Here is a 14,903-nt window from a genome sequence, read left to right on the forward strand (position 1 = left end):
CTGGCTTGTGAATTCTGCTGTGCTTGGGGTTGGGGTTGGTGGCATCTCATGTACTTTACAGTGCCTCGTTTCTCTGCTTTTAAAGATGCCCTATTGAATAGTGTTCCATTTCTTCCATCACTCTTAGCTGCCTAGCCAGGATTATTCCTCCTCTCGGGGGATTTGCCCTTTCACATTTAATGTAGTGCACTATTCCATTCTAGCTAAAATTGAGGTAACTGGATTATTAATCATGTCAGAATGGAATGAATAGGCTTTGAAGGATTTATGTCAGACTTATGAGTTCTCAAATAATGAATTGCTGTTTAGACCTCTTTGTTTTTATACTTTGTGGTATTGGAGTTTTGACTAGGTAGCAAGCGGCTAGGCTGCTGGACATTGTGACTGAGAGGAGTGTTGGGGAGAGGCTGACAGGTAACGCTTCCTTTACCTTAAAATGTCCAGAATGAGATCTCCCATCTCAAAATGAGACGGAAGAGTGTGGTATATGATACAGAGATGGTTTTTAAGGAGATAGAAGGCCATGGACACTGCACTAATACTTTAGGTGCTTACAGACCTGCTGTCTGGGTTGAGGAGGATATGGAAGCTAATTGAAAAACTTAGCACTTTAATGAAAAGCTCCAAAGTACTGGAGACATGGCGGAGTGAAGAGAAGAGAAAGAACAGCAGGTTGTAAAGTTTATTAGATGTGTCAGCACCTGTGTAGTCATTGCCATTAACAGCCGCCATTAGCAACAGTGTGGAGTAGATAAAGGAACGTAGATGTTGAAACTGGACATAGATGTCACTTTGTTGCACATAAATAGTATTTTAGCCTTGAGCAGGTTTTCTCCCTCTCTTCTGCCTTGAGAAGTTCTTTTTTTTCTTCATTTTTTCCTTTCTTTGCTAGTGATCAAACCCAGGGTCTCATGCCTGCTATGTAAGAGTTTTACCATGGAGGCACACCCAGCCTATAGACAGATTTCTTAATCCATTGTCTTTGTCTGTACTAATAATATGTAGACTCAGTGCCCAAGTCTGTAAATACTGACTGTTTTGGTGAGCTAAAGAGAGTGAGCTGGTTAGCTTTTGTCAACTTGATGCAAACAAGACTCACCTCAAGTGAAGAATTGTCCTGATTATTGGTTGATGTACGTGGGCACATGGACAGTGGGCAGTGCTATCCCCAGACATGTGGGCCTAGGTTGTATAAGAAAGGTGGCTGAGCAAGCCAGTAAGTAGTGTTCCTCCAGGCTCTGCTCCAGGTCTCCCTTCCCTTGATGACAGCCAACGATGGACGGATGAAGCAAATAAACCTTCTTTTCTCCAAGTTGGTTTTGGTCACTGGTTTGTTGGTTGAAAATCAAGACAGATTTTCACTGTGTAGCCCTGGCCATCCTGGAACTCACTCTGTAGACCATGCTAATTTCGAACTCACAGAGATCCTTCTGCCTCTGCCCCCTAAGTGCTGGGATTAAAAGTGTGCACCGCCACCAACCGGCATTGGTCAGTGTTTCATCACAGCATCAGAAAGTGAACTAGGGCAGAGGTTGGTACCAGAGGGTGGGGTGCTGCTGTCAGGGACCTGGCCTTGTGGACTGTGTTGTGCAGGATTTCAGAAGTTTGGGTTGGAGAAGCCATTCAGTGCTCAGAATCAGTGAGCTGTTGTGGGAACTTAGAAGAAGAGAATGCTGGGAGGAGTGCAGAGGCTGACTTGTGAAATTTCAGAGGGAAGCCAGAGAGTGTCTAAGACAATGAAGGCCATTTGTGTGATGTATTTGAATTAAGAATCTGTGGAAATAACACCTTTGATTTATGGACAATAGATGCTAATTAACTCAGGCTGAAGAAGCAGCTGTTATCAACAGGAGACCAGTACTACTGAGGTGAAATTTTCTGGCGAGCGTTTCCTCAGGGTCAGAACATAGAGGCTGTGGTTCAGAGCAGTTCAAGGCTGCATCTCCAACTCGCAGCTGAACCCAGTGATATGTGACTCCTGTGTAGTACTGGTTTGGGAGGCATGAAAGCGCGGAATTGGAGGGGATATGGCGAGAAGCTGAGGCTTGGCACCATGTAGCAGGTCAGAGTCTCTGAGAGCATGTTATCGCTGCCAGTGCCATGGGATGACCCCTGGGAACATCGGCAGGTGTGGAGTGGAGCTGGCCCGAGCCTGGGAGACAGGTGGTGTGTGTTGCAGGTGGCAGAGCAGCAGAAGTGGAACTAAGGAAGAGAGACGGCTGGCTCCGGTCACTCTGTCCAGACAGAAGCCCTGAAGTGCACAAGGAAGTGTTCTGGGTTGGGGAAAGATTGAACAATAGAAACCAACATTAAGAACATAATAATGAGAAACAGAAACTGTGTATCTGCCAGGCGTCATGGCGCATGCGTTTAATCCCAGCACTCTCACGGCAGAGGAAGATGGATCTCTGTGAGTTCGAGGCCAGTCTGGTCTATAATAGTGAGTTCCAGGACAGCCAGGGCTACACAGAGAAACCCTATCTTGGGAAAGAAAAACAAAACACACCTGCATATCTATTTTTTTTTTGAGGCTTTGCTAGCCAAAACTTTACATTCACTATGCCATTTAATCCTAACATTGAAATTTAACTAAGCACCACCAATGAAAACTGAATTGAACCTAAAGCCCCCTGCACACCCTAGACAAACACCCTACCGCTGAGCTACGTGCCCTCCTTTTACTTTGAGGCAGTCTCATGAATGAATGCTAAGACTAGCCTCAAACTCTAGTCTGGATAGGTTTTGGATTTGTGATCCTCCCTACCCTAGTTTTTTCTCCATTGCTATGATAATATACTGAACAAAACCAGCTTCGGGAGGAAAGTCAGGTCCATTTGACTCCATCCTTCCATCACAGCCCACCTTTAAGCCAAGGCAGGTGCTCCCGTAAGGAACCTGCAGTCAAGAACTGAAGCCGAGGCCACAAAGGAACACTGCTTACTGGCTTGCTCGGCTGCCTGCCCAGGGAGAGCATTGCTCACCTACATCAAGTAGCAGTCAGGATAGCTCTTTAGTTAGGTTCCCTGCTCAGGTGAGTCTCGTTTCTGTCCACTTGACAAAACTAACAACACAACTGACCACTTATCAACCTGACACACAAAGTCTTCTGTATTAAGCCATAACCTTTTCTTTCTTGTTTGTCCCTAAGACTTCATGTTAATTTCACATACATGTATGCACACACACACAGTCCAACCTTAAAAGTCCTCAGTCTTTAAATTTTTCAATGCTTTAAAAGTCCAAGTTCTCTTTAAAAATCCAACATCTCTGCCGGAGACTTGTCTCAGAGGTTAAGAGCACTGACTGCTCTTCCAGAGGACCCGGGTTCAATTCCTAGCATCTTCGTGGCAGCTCACACTTGTCTGTAACTCCAGTTCCAGGGCTTCTGACAGCCACACACAGACATACATGTGGATAAAATACCAATGAAAATAAAGCAAAAACAAATTACACATAAGAATCTGCCATCTCCACTGGGTGTTAATCCTAGCACCTGGGAGTCAGAGGCAGACAACTCTCTGGGAAGCCTACATTGAGAGTGATTTCTCCTCTTCTTTTTCTTTCTTTCTTTCTTTTCTTTTCTTTTTTTTTTTAAAGGATTTACTTATGTGTCTGAGTGTTTTGCGCGTGTGTGTGTGTGTGTGTGTGTGTGTATCGCCTGTATGTCTGGTACTCACAGAAGACATCAGATTTCTTGGAACTCAAGGTCTGGTCACATATGGCTGTGAGCACCATGTGAGTACTGGGAACGGAACCCAGGTCCTTTGCATGAACAACTGAGGCATTAAGGACTCTTAGCAGCTGAGCCATCTCTCCAGTCCTATCTGTGGTGCTTTGAATGAGAAATGTTCCCCCACAGTCTCCGGCATTTAAACACTTACTCCTGGTGGTGTAGCCTTGCTAGAAGTACAACACTGGCGAGGGCTTTTGCGATTAAGTTTGTGCTGCTTTGTCTTAGGCTTTCTATGGCTGTGAAGAGGCTCCATGACCACGACAGGGTGGCTGTTGACAGTCAGGGGTTCAGTCCTTCCTTACCACAGCAAGACATGGCGGTGTGCAGGCAGACATGGTGCTGGAGAGGTAGCCGCTACACGTTGATATGCAGGCAATACATTGGGAATCCAAGGAAGAAAGTAAATTCAGTGCCCACCCTTGACCCTTTCTCTCTCATTTCCTTCCAGTTATCTGTCCATGTGATTCCATTTCTTTCCTGGACCACCCTGTGTCCTATACTGTGGGCTGTGTCCCCCCGGTTCTTGGGGCATTGTGCATGTGCTGTCCCCTGGCCTTGTGTTGTGAAACGGTGAGAAAAACATTCTCCCAAGTTTGAGGAGAGTCTTAAAATCTCTGTCAGCAAGTGAATTTTTACTACATATGTTTGGTTTTTTTTTTTTTTCATTTATAGTAAAATAAGGTCTTTTGCTTTGGGAGTGTGGCAAGAAAACATAGACCTATTTGGTTATATTGGTGAATATTCAGAATTTCAAGAATCAAAATTTAAATTTATGATAACAGACCATTTGCAATTTGGAAAGGGTGTAAACATGCAGTTACTTAAAATAGAAGTACAGGATTTGGGGAGATGGATCAGCAGTCAAGAGTTTATACTGCTCTTGCCCAGGACCCCAAGTTTGGTTCCCAGCACCCACTTCAGGTGGCTCATAACCATCTTTAATCCCAGCTCCAGGGGATCTAATGTGAGCACCTAGAGTCAAAGCTATATACATTTCACACACATGCATAACTAAGAATAATTTTAAAATTTAACATTAAAAATAATTAAAACTTAGAAATTAGAAACAATTTCAGATAGCTGAAGTTGAAGTCAGTTGGTAAAGTGCTTGCCTAGGGTGTTGGAGATACTGGTTCAAACCTTGGCACCTAGTAAGCAGGCATGGTAGTACAAATCTGTGGTAGGTATGATGACTCTCAAGTTGTTGCCGCTAAAACGTCTGTAAAATAATTGCCCTTCTGCCAATTCTTTGACTGCAGAGCAGAAGCAATCGACAGCTTCTGAAGGGATCTAACACATACAGTTTATTTCTCAGGATTTTGAGACAAGGTCTTTCGTAGCCCAGGTTGGCCTCAAATTCTACGTAGCCAAGTGCAACATTGAACTCCTCACCCTCCGTCTCTTATCTCCCACGCATTGGAAATACTGGGGTAACCTTCCACCCCCAGTTCCATCTGCTTTAAAGCAGCTGCCTTAAGTGTCCTCAGATCTTCCACCTCTGTAAGCACTTCTTAGAAACCTCTCAGAAGCTGACTGAGGCCTTAGGAGATGAGGCAGGAGGATCAGGAGTTCAAGGCAATCCCGTCTCAAAACAAACACAAATAAGAAATTGTGTGTCTGGGTGATAGCCCTTGGCAAGTTTGCATGGTGCTTATGATAAAATTCTGCCTCGTGTCTTTTAAGGTCTCTTTTATTGGCATTTTTGTACTTTTCCTCACTGAGGCACAGTGACCTAGTACCTCAAGATATGCACAGTCAACCAGAAAGCCCCTCATTTTTCCCTCGTGGTGAAGCACCACCTAATGAATGCCTCGTGTGCCTTGGGAGAGCCTGTTCTGTGACCTGCTGTACACAGCCCTGATCACAAATGGGGATCAGAGGTGAGAAGGCTTGACTTCTGGCTGTGCTGTAGGTGATTACTGTTGATTTGGGGGTTTGTTTCAGTTTGAAAAGCTTAGATTTGTAAAAATGGTTTATATAGAGTTAATGTTTGTTCAGCCTGACTTTTAACAAAACCAGAGAAACTGAAGGCGGCAGCTGGGCTGAAGCTGCTCCGGTGCCCTTTGAGTAGAGAGAATAAAAGAAACGTGTTTGAAATGTAATCCAAGTGTCGTACAAGACTTGGCGGTTGACTCCTTCTGTACTTGGTTCCATTCGCTGATAGGTGGCTTACAGTACCTTATCTAGTGTCTGATGGGCTCCCGGTTGTTATTATCTTCTTTCCTTTAAAATAGTTTTATTTTATTATGTGTGCATTTAGGAAAGCTACCAGGTTTTCCACTTTCTTCCGCTTTCTCCTTTGTAAGGGAAGGCAATGAAAACACCTACTCCAAGGACTGGAAAACTGACTTGGTGCTTGAGAGCACATACTGTTCTTGCAGAGGACCCGAGTTCAGTTCTCAGCACCCAGGAAAGTTAAAGTGGATTAAACAAGGGGTGGGAGACATGGAATGGCGATTAAAAGTGCACTCTGCTCTTGCAGAGGACCCAGCACCCACTCAGACCGCTACAGCCACCCATAACCCCAGCTCCAGGGGTCCAACGTCTCTGACCTCCAGAGGCATTCACGTGTACACATAGACTTAGACAAATAATAAATTTCTGGAAAAATAACTACCTCATTGACATTATTATTTATACATTTATAAACATTGAGGTTTATTCAAGAAAATAAATGTTACACACTTAAAAGTATTAAGTAACCATCTTAGAAAGTGATCAGATTATATATTAGCAGCTGTTATAATTGCTGCTGGTGTTAGAGCTGGAACAGCAGTTTTATAAAGTCTTATTTCCAAGCGAACTAACTGTACTTTGAAAAATAGATCCCAACTAGGTGCTGCTTGGCTCTCGTCCAAACTGCTCAAGAGGAGAAAGTAGGAGGATTGCAAGTTTAAGGTTACCTTGACTAGCATATAGCAAGACTTCATCTACAAAAAGGAAGCTATGTCTAAAGATGTTGCTATATGTGTTCACTGTCAGTGGGTTAATCAGCTCATAGTCTCAACAGAAATATGAGTGGAAGAGGAAATTGGGAGAATGAAGTTCTTCGGTGTGTGTAGATAGAGTGTGGCTGTATTCCAGTTTAAAGGAGTCAGCACTGACTCTGCAGCCATCTTCCTAACGCCAGACTAGGTCAGAGCCTCTGTCTGCAAAGTGGTTTCCCTTCTCACCTTTGCCCGCAGGTGTGAGGAGCTCAGGAGTGGTGGAGATGGGTGGAAAGGTGAGGTTGCCAGAAGGAATGGGTGGCTGCTGCTTTTAAGAGTGGTTTGTGTGAGGGCTGCATGGGGGGCATTAGTGGGAACTCTGTGCCCTGCTTTGGGGCTCGAGCTTTTTTGCTGAATTATTTATTATCACATTGCGTTAGCTATTTTGCTTCTTGATAGATCATTTTACACCACAGTATTGCTGCTGTCTAAGGAAGGAAAAGGTCTTTGCGGCAGCACTGCCGGCCTCCTGATGAAAGGGGAATTTGATTCTTAAGATTGTCATTCGCCCTGGTGATTGCAGGAACATTTCTCTGTGTGCTAAGGTTATTTTCCCTCTAGAGTCTCAGATATTGAGGACAAAAGTTCTGTGTGCTTATTAGTAGGTTTATTCTAAGAAAAGTATTACGGGCACCTCTAAATTCCATCCTTAATTGTGACTATTTTAGCCAGTTCATTTTGGTAATTCTTTGCCCTTGTGTGAAAAAGCGTGGGAGACATGTGTAAGGGGGCTAAGCAGACAAATGCCGAAGCATGCTGTGATGGCCAGGAGGTGACCTGCCTTGTTCACTGAGGCACGGGCCCGTTTCTCCCTCCCAAAAGCAGGACTAATAGGCAGGTCGCCACGCCTACCTAGCATGTACAAGGATGGGTTCTAGGCTCCTAAATCTAATGATCACGCTTGTGTGGCAGATTCACTAACTACTGAGCCATCTCATCAGCCCCATTCTGGTAATTTATGAAAGGGAAAAGCTTTTTAAACAAGAAACTAGGATTCATGTTATTTCTGTAAAAATTTAGCAACATTGTTCAGATTGTTCTTTTGGTTGGTTTGTTTGGAAACAGGATTTCAGATAGCCCAGGGTGGCTGCAACTTAACTGTGTGTCTAAGGATAGATAATCCTTAGCCACTGCCTCTACTTCCCAAGTAGTGGGGTTACTCTACACCACCATGCCTGGATGTTTGTATTGTTCTTTGCCTGTATTGTGGTGTTCCCGCCAGATGAAATGGTGAACGGACGCTTAAAAGAAATCCCACACTAGCTCAGAACTGAGAGAGAGATAGTTATTTATTTAGGGGTAAACTTACAAATCAGGATTCTCTGCTTGGATGGTGGATGGAGATTGAATCCAAACAATCTGAACAAGCAAGAGGAAGGAGAAAAAAGGGAAGGACGCCGGTTCTGCTTCCACGTGTATAGTATAAGAGGCCGTGCCCCAGTTGGCGGGTAATCACAAGCAGCAGGTCTTCCTATAGCGTTTGCCCTTAAAAGTGACGCTTCTGAAAATAAGCTGAGTTGGGTTTTGTTTTGAGTGACTCTGGGTGCTATGTCATGGACAGTATTAGGCATGTGGGCAGAACTGTTGTTAGGGAAGAGGTCACCGATTGGGAAGATGGCTAAAGCACAGATGTGAGAAGAGATATAGCTGTACAGAGGTAGTTTTCTTCATCAAAGTTATATCCTGAACTCTAGACAGGTCCATAGCAGCTGACGTAAGATGAAGTGTGGAGTCTTCGTAGGTCTTTCTGATAGCTAGGAGTCACGGTCATCTGGTGGTGTAAGTGTGCTGTACTAGGAAGTGCTCAGAAAGGAATAAAATGAACTAAAAGCCTTCTTACATCTCACGCCTCCTTTTCTAATATATCTTACTGGCTCTTCTGTTAAGGTATTTAGTTTAGCTTAGGGAAACATGAGGCATGCATTTTTAATCTTTTAATTGCCTATAGCAGTCAGTCTATACTTCTGTGAAATATTTAAGTCATTTTTTGATGCATTAGAGAACTCATGTGTATGTGTACGTTCCTGTACATACGTGTGCTTAATGTTCTTGATAGCTGCTTCTCCTGTGAGCTGCTGTGGTTTCGTTTCCTAAAACGGGTCTCGCTGTGCTCCTAGCCAGGCCTCTGGCTCAAAAGCTACTCGCTCAGTTGCTTCAGTGCTGGGCTAGAGGTTTCCTCAGCACCTAGTTGTATTTTTGTTTGGTTTTTGTTCTGTTTTGTTTTTTTTTGAGACAGGGTTTCTCTGTGTAGCAGCCCTGGCTGTCCTGGAACTCCCGCTGTAGAACAGGCTGGCCTTGAACTCTGCCTCCCGAGTGCTGGGATTAAGGGTGTGCACCACCATACCCAACTAGAGTAGTAGTATTTTTAATAAAACTAATTTTACTTGGGGTGTGTGTGTGTGTGTGTGTGTGTGTGTGTGTGTGTGTGTGTGAAGTCAGAGGACAACTTGCAGGAGTCAGTCCTCTCTTCCTACTGTGTGAGCCCTGGAACCTGAACTTAAGCCGTCAGGCTAGGTGGCAAAGCCTTTACTTGCTGAGCCATGTCTCCAGCCCGCAAATGGTATATTATTTATTTATTTTGTGGGCAACTTTTAAAAACTGCTTAAATAATCCTTCTGCATTTTATTGTGATCTTTTTAAAGTACAAAAAAATAGAGACTAGTAAAGTGACTCCTCTCGTGTCCACTACTTCTTTGTTAATATTTTGCCATATTTTATGGGTGAATTGATCATTTAAAAATACGTTACTGCGGCATACTTAAGCACAACCTTCCTTAAAAATAAAACCATCCGGGCTGGAGAGATGGATCAGCGGTTAAGGGCATTGCCTGCTCTTCCAAAGGTCCTGAGTTCAATTCCCAGCAACCACATGGTGGCTCACAATCATCTGTAATGAGGTCTGGTGCTCTCTTCTGACCTGAAGGCATATACGCAGACAGAATATTGTATACTTAATAAATAAGTAAATATTTTTAAAAAATAAAAATAAATAAATAAAACCATCCCATGCTGATATCACCTGTTAAGATTAGCATGAATCTCTGTGCTGTGTGCAGTCTAGAAATACTTGGTGTACCAAGATGCCGGTGAATGTGTCTTGTTATCAAGGTTCCACTGGGTCTGGGTCACACAGATGTGACCCGAGCTTCACGGTTCTGGAGAAATCCCCCACGTACCCTCAGAAACATCTGTCACAGCTGAACTCCAGTAAAGTGACTCTGCTGGGTGCTCCTAAAACCCTCAAGCTGCAAATGTTCTTGATGAGACAAGACAGATGCTCCAGAGACCCACACAGGGTAGGTAGGTCAGCTTCTCCACAGAGTTTTAGTAGGATGGCTAGCTCTTTGGTCACTTGTTAAATACCTATGACACATTTTAATAAAAAGGTATCGAGCATGCAATGAGTACTGAAATCTAACACTGACCTCATTAGTTAACCCTGAAACATGGAGAACTTAAGTGGATTAACTCTTGGTTTTGGTGATTTTGTTTTGTTTTTGCCTGCTGGCAATCTGGCCTGTTTGACCCATCTGTACTTTTGAAAATAGATTCTGAATGGGAAGATGAATTTGGGTCAGCTAACTAGAACTTACTATTGGGAGCTTTCTGGGATTCACCCTGCAGCAGTTCTAAAGATAAATTTAGCTGTGCTTTCACTTCTTACAGAAACCTCCAGCACTCTGACTGCCTTCCTTTTACTCACCTTTCATAGTGCGTTGTTTTCCATTGCAGCTTTTGTTCCCTAGGTATCCTGACTGCTTTTATAAGTGAGAAGATTTGTGACCCGCTAAGAGAATTTGCTTCAAGGAATGGAACTAGCTCATAGCCTGCTGCTCAATGAAGAAGCATCCAACCAACTAGGTGAAGTCCAGAAGGCCGAGTTTATTTTCGAGTGGCTGAGATACTTGGAGAAGCTTTTGCTAGCAACCAACAGGGTGGGTAACATCACAAAAGCTGGTTTTGCTCTGTAATGTGCCAGAAATGTTTGGTTCCATTTGTTTTCTAGTTTTGTCTATAGTCCCCTATAGTTTGTGAAAGCTACAGTTTCTTAAGACTTAGCAGTGAAATATGGTAGACTCCTTGCCTCTTCTGAAATGTCACTTTAAACTTTACAAGTTTAAAAAAAAAAGCAAAAACCAATTAGCCACTATTTGTTGTTTTACTTTAAAAATATATGTAATGCTTGAACCGGGAATATAGTGTGCTGGCCTGGCACACGTGAAGCCTTGAGTCCAGCCTCCAGTACTGCAGAGCATGCGCACACACACATCACAACCCCTGTGTATTCTGTTTCATCTTCATTATCATTTGCAACTTGTGTTTCTCCAAATACATGAAGTCCTGATGTCCTGTGGTGCTAAATTATGCCCTTGGAATTTTCAGAAGCTGTGAGACCTGTGAGGAGAATAGGAGCTGAAAAGCTCTCTCTATTCCCTCTCCTAAAGCACATGATACAGATGCAAAGAAAGAAAACCGATTTCTCATGCTCTGTGCCTACACATTTGGACATGCTGCACACGGACAGGAGGTGGCAATCCTAGACACTCCAGCACCTAGCTCAAATGAGGACATTTTATATAACCACAGTGTTGTATGTAATGCAAAGTGATGGGAGCCTCGGTTGTACATACCCAGCATGCACACACGTGCGTCGCACACACGGATACATTTAGGATTTCGTAAAAGATAAATGTTGGTTAATTTAAAACTGATTTTAAATCATTTAAAAACCCTCCGAGCTCTGAAACAATTTATTGTTATCAGGCTCTATAACATATAAATATTTGATAAATTTGCTTATCTTCGAGAAGAAATTAAAAGCAAATTCTAGGTCTGGGAAAATAAGCTTAACAAAAGATAAAATTCTAGGGTTGAAAAATGGCTCAGTGGTTAAGAGCACCAGCTGATCTTCCAGAGGGCCTAGGTTTGATTCCCAGCACCCAAAGGCAGCTTCTAACTGTCTGTAACTCCAGTCCTAGGGGATCCAGTGCCCTCTTCTGGCTCCCATGGGCACTGGGTAACATGTGGTGCACCAGTACGCATGCGGTGCCTCTGCGCGGTCAAAATGCCAATATATTTAAGATTTAAAAAGAGACATCTTTTTTTTTTTTTTTTTCTTTGCCAGACAGGGTTTCTCTGTGTAACCCTGACTATCCTGGAACTGGCTCTGTAGATCAGACTGGTGTCGCTCAGTCAGTAATCCACCTGCCTCTAAGTTGTCCATCTAAGTGCTGGGACTAAAAGCATGTGCCACCACATCTGTCTGGAAAAAGTTTTTTTTTTTTTTTAGATAAAATTCTGTCTACTAATTGAACAAATACTAATTTGTGGAATTGAGGCCGGAGTGAGCACCTGAGTGTCATTAGTGTTGCAGTGACTTTTTCAGAGAGCACACTGTTAGATTTATACGCATTCACTTGTACAAAGAAAATTGCACTCTCTTTAGGAAGACTTGAATACATCAGGAAGCTGCTGCAGGATGAGCTCTTGTTTTGGGCTGTAGGCTGCTGCCTTACACCGATCACATAAGTGAATGGGGAGAGTTGACTCAGTAAGAAGTCACAAATCACGTGTCTTTCAAGTAGACTTAGAGGAAGGAGAACCCTGTCTCTGTTCATGGTCTGCGGTGTGTTTCAGAGTTTCCTTCTTGGTGACAACAAAGCAAAGAACCACTTGTTAGTATAGCACAGAACCTGCGTCTCCAGCTTACTTATGGGGATCCGCATTCAGAATAATCTGGAGTTTTCCTAGGGAAGGTCTGTACCGTGCAGTCACAGGGAGTCCTACTAACTTTCTGTCCTTTGTTACTTCCTTTGTAGGCCGATGTGAGGGAGAAGCAGAAGGCTCTTGTTGAACAGCTCTTGTCCTTACTCAACAGCTCCCCGGGGCCTCCCACACGCAAGCTCCTTGCTCAGAATCTAGCCATACTTTATAGTATTGGAGACACGTTTTCTGTTTATGAGACAATTGATAAGTGTAATGATCTTATTCGTAGCAAAGACGACTCTCCAAGTTACCTTCCTACCAAACTGTAAGTAAACATTAAAACCTAACAATACAAAATACTGTTTCTTTGTATGATTTTTCTGAATTATATATCCTGTTTAACACTTGTTTTGAAATAGAGCATAAATTCACTTTTTAATTTTTTTATATTTTTTAAATTTTTCTTTTATTTTATGAGACAGGGTCTCTCTATATAGTCCTGACTGTCCTGGAACTCCCTACGTAGATTTGACTGGCCTCGAACTCAAAGAAGTCTGCCTGTGTCTCCTGTATTTTTTAATTAAAGTCATTTATCACCTGCCCAGCTTGATTTCTAATCTATTAAAAAAAACAAATAAATAACATTCAGCCACGCAGTGGTGGCACACATCTTAATCCAAGCACTTTGGGAGACAGAGGCAGGTGACTCTGAGTTTGAGGCCAGCCTAGTCTACAGAGCAAGTTCCAGAACAGCCAGGGCTACCCAGAGAAAGCCTGTCTTGAAAAACCAAAACAAAGAAACAAAAGAAGAAGCACAATATTTTCCTATCAAGTAAGTCCTTTTGAACATATTTTAGGGGAGCTGGATAGATGAACCAGCAGTTAAGGTCCTTGTTGCTCTTGCAGAAGACCTAGCTTCCGTCCTCAGCATTTATATGTTGGCTCACAACTACCTGTAACCCCAATTCCAGGGGATTCGATGCCCTCTTTTAATCTCCACAGGCACCAAGAATGCATATGGTGCACATACATGCTTGCAGGCAAAACACCCTTACACATAAAATAATTCTTTAAAAAAAGTCAGAATCTAAGGATATACAACTCAGTAGTAGAAAGCATGCCTAGCATTCAGAAGGCACTGAATTAAGTAACAAGAATAAGATGGGAATGTCATTCATGGCGTAAAATGTACAAAAAGCCTTGGCTTCAATCGCTGATACTGTAATTAATAATAATAAACAAAAAAGACAATTAAGATGTGCCAAAAGTCTAGCTTTGAGTGAAAACATCTTCCTAAGTTTTTGGTAGGTGAGTGTTTAAGAATGTATTTTCAGTTCTTCAGATTTTGTTTATTCTTTTATTAGGTTCTTAGTAGTAAGCTAAGACAGAAGGAAATATAAATGGATGGCACTTCATCACAGTTAAAAGCATTCTAAGGAGGCGGAGAGATGGCTCAGTGGTGAAGAGTGTGAACTGCTCTTCCAGAAGACCTTGCTTGGATTCCTAGCACCTATAGTCAGGCAGTTCACACGTGCCTGTAACTCCAGCTCCAGGGCAAATCTGGTGTCTCCTTCTGCCTCTTTTGTGCACTTTGCTCACATGCACAAACCCAGGAACAGCCATACACATACCCACATAATTTTAAAAATTTTATCATTTGAGGAAACTCCCCCATAAAAAGCAGAACCACCGAGAATGGGAAAAGTTTGAATAGTCACGTTTACATAGTATTAAGATGTCTATACCACCACCTTTTTTGGTCGTGACTCTTTCCGATTTAAATGTTGTTTCAGTGCTGCTGTGGTGTGTTTGGGTGCCTTGTACAAGAAGTTGGGTAGAATACTGGCTAACGCCTTTACTGATACAGTGGGGAACATTCTGAAAGCAATGAAGAGTGCAGAGGTAAGTGCAACCAAAGAGCATCGTATGCGACTGTGCTTTCTGGAGTTAATAAAAGTTATATATTTTTTTAAACATGCAAAGATATCTGTGTAACTTTATCTATAAACTAAATATATCTAGACTGTATATGATGCCTGGAAAGTAGGTTGGTTATCTTACTGCCGCTGGAAAGGAATAAGCAGTGCATAGTTAGAGGGAAAGAGAAAAGGGTTGGGGGCGTACCTGGAGCCCACAGAGCACAGCCACAGCCTTTCCCTCCTGGTACTGCAGCATTGCTCCCGGGAGCACCTCTTGATTTTGAGACTGACTTAATTTAGTTTCCAAGATCCTATAATCTCGCAACAGCTATAGTCTATTTTAAATTAAACTCATCTGTTAATAAAAAAATTTAAGTTCTAGTATTTAAGACTAAATATTAAATTCCTAATATTTAGGGATAATGCTAAAAGATTACAACAGTTCTTTCTTTGTTTAGAGAAGCAGTCTAGAAAATAGCTCTTAAGTCGTTTATATACAAAGATAGACCAACTTCACATTTCTGAAATATTACAAGACAAAACACAAGGAAATGAAAA

General features: G+C 42.6%; 1 protein-coding gene across 9 annotated transcripts in view; it reads left to right on the top strand.

The window, feature by feature from the left end:
• Positions 1-14,903, top strand: part of Heatr5a (HEAT repeat containing 5A) — a 106,809-nt gene that overhangs the window by 3,389 nt on the left and 88,517 nt on the right. For 6 of the 9 annotated variants that reach the window (XM_085697662.2, XM_087911803.1, XM_085697658.2 and 3 more), the window contains exons 2-4: positions 10,453-10,655; positions 12,540-12,751; positions 14,220-14,328. In XM_085697662.2, the coding sequence (XP_085553788.1) occupies positions 10,530-10,655; positions 12,540-12,751; positions 14,220-14,328 (447 nt within the window). In that variant the 5' untranslated portion in view covers positions 10,453-10,529. Of the gene's footprint in view, positions 1-9,828; positions 10,021-10,452; positions 10,656-12,539; positions 12,752-14,219; positions 14,329-14,903 lie in introns of all 9 variants that reach the window. The other 3 variants (XM_085697659.2, XM_085697663.2, XM_085697666.2) reach the window with 3 other exon arrangements.

Source organism: Myodes glareolus, chromosome 11, assembly GCF_982192425.1.
Source record: "Myodes glareolus chromosome 11, mMyoGla1.1, whole genome shotgun sequence".
Taxonomy (NCBI): Eukaryota; Metazoa; Chordata; class Mammalia; order Rodentia; family Cricetidae; genus Myodes; species Myodes glareolus.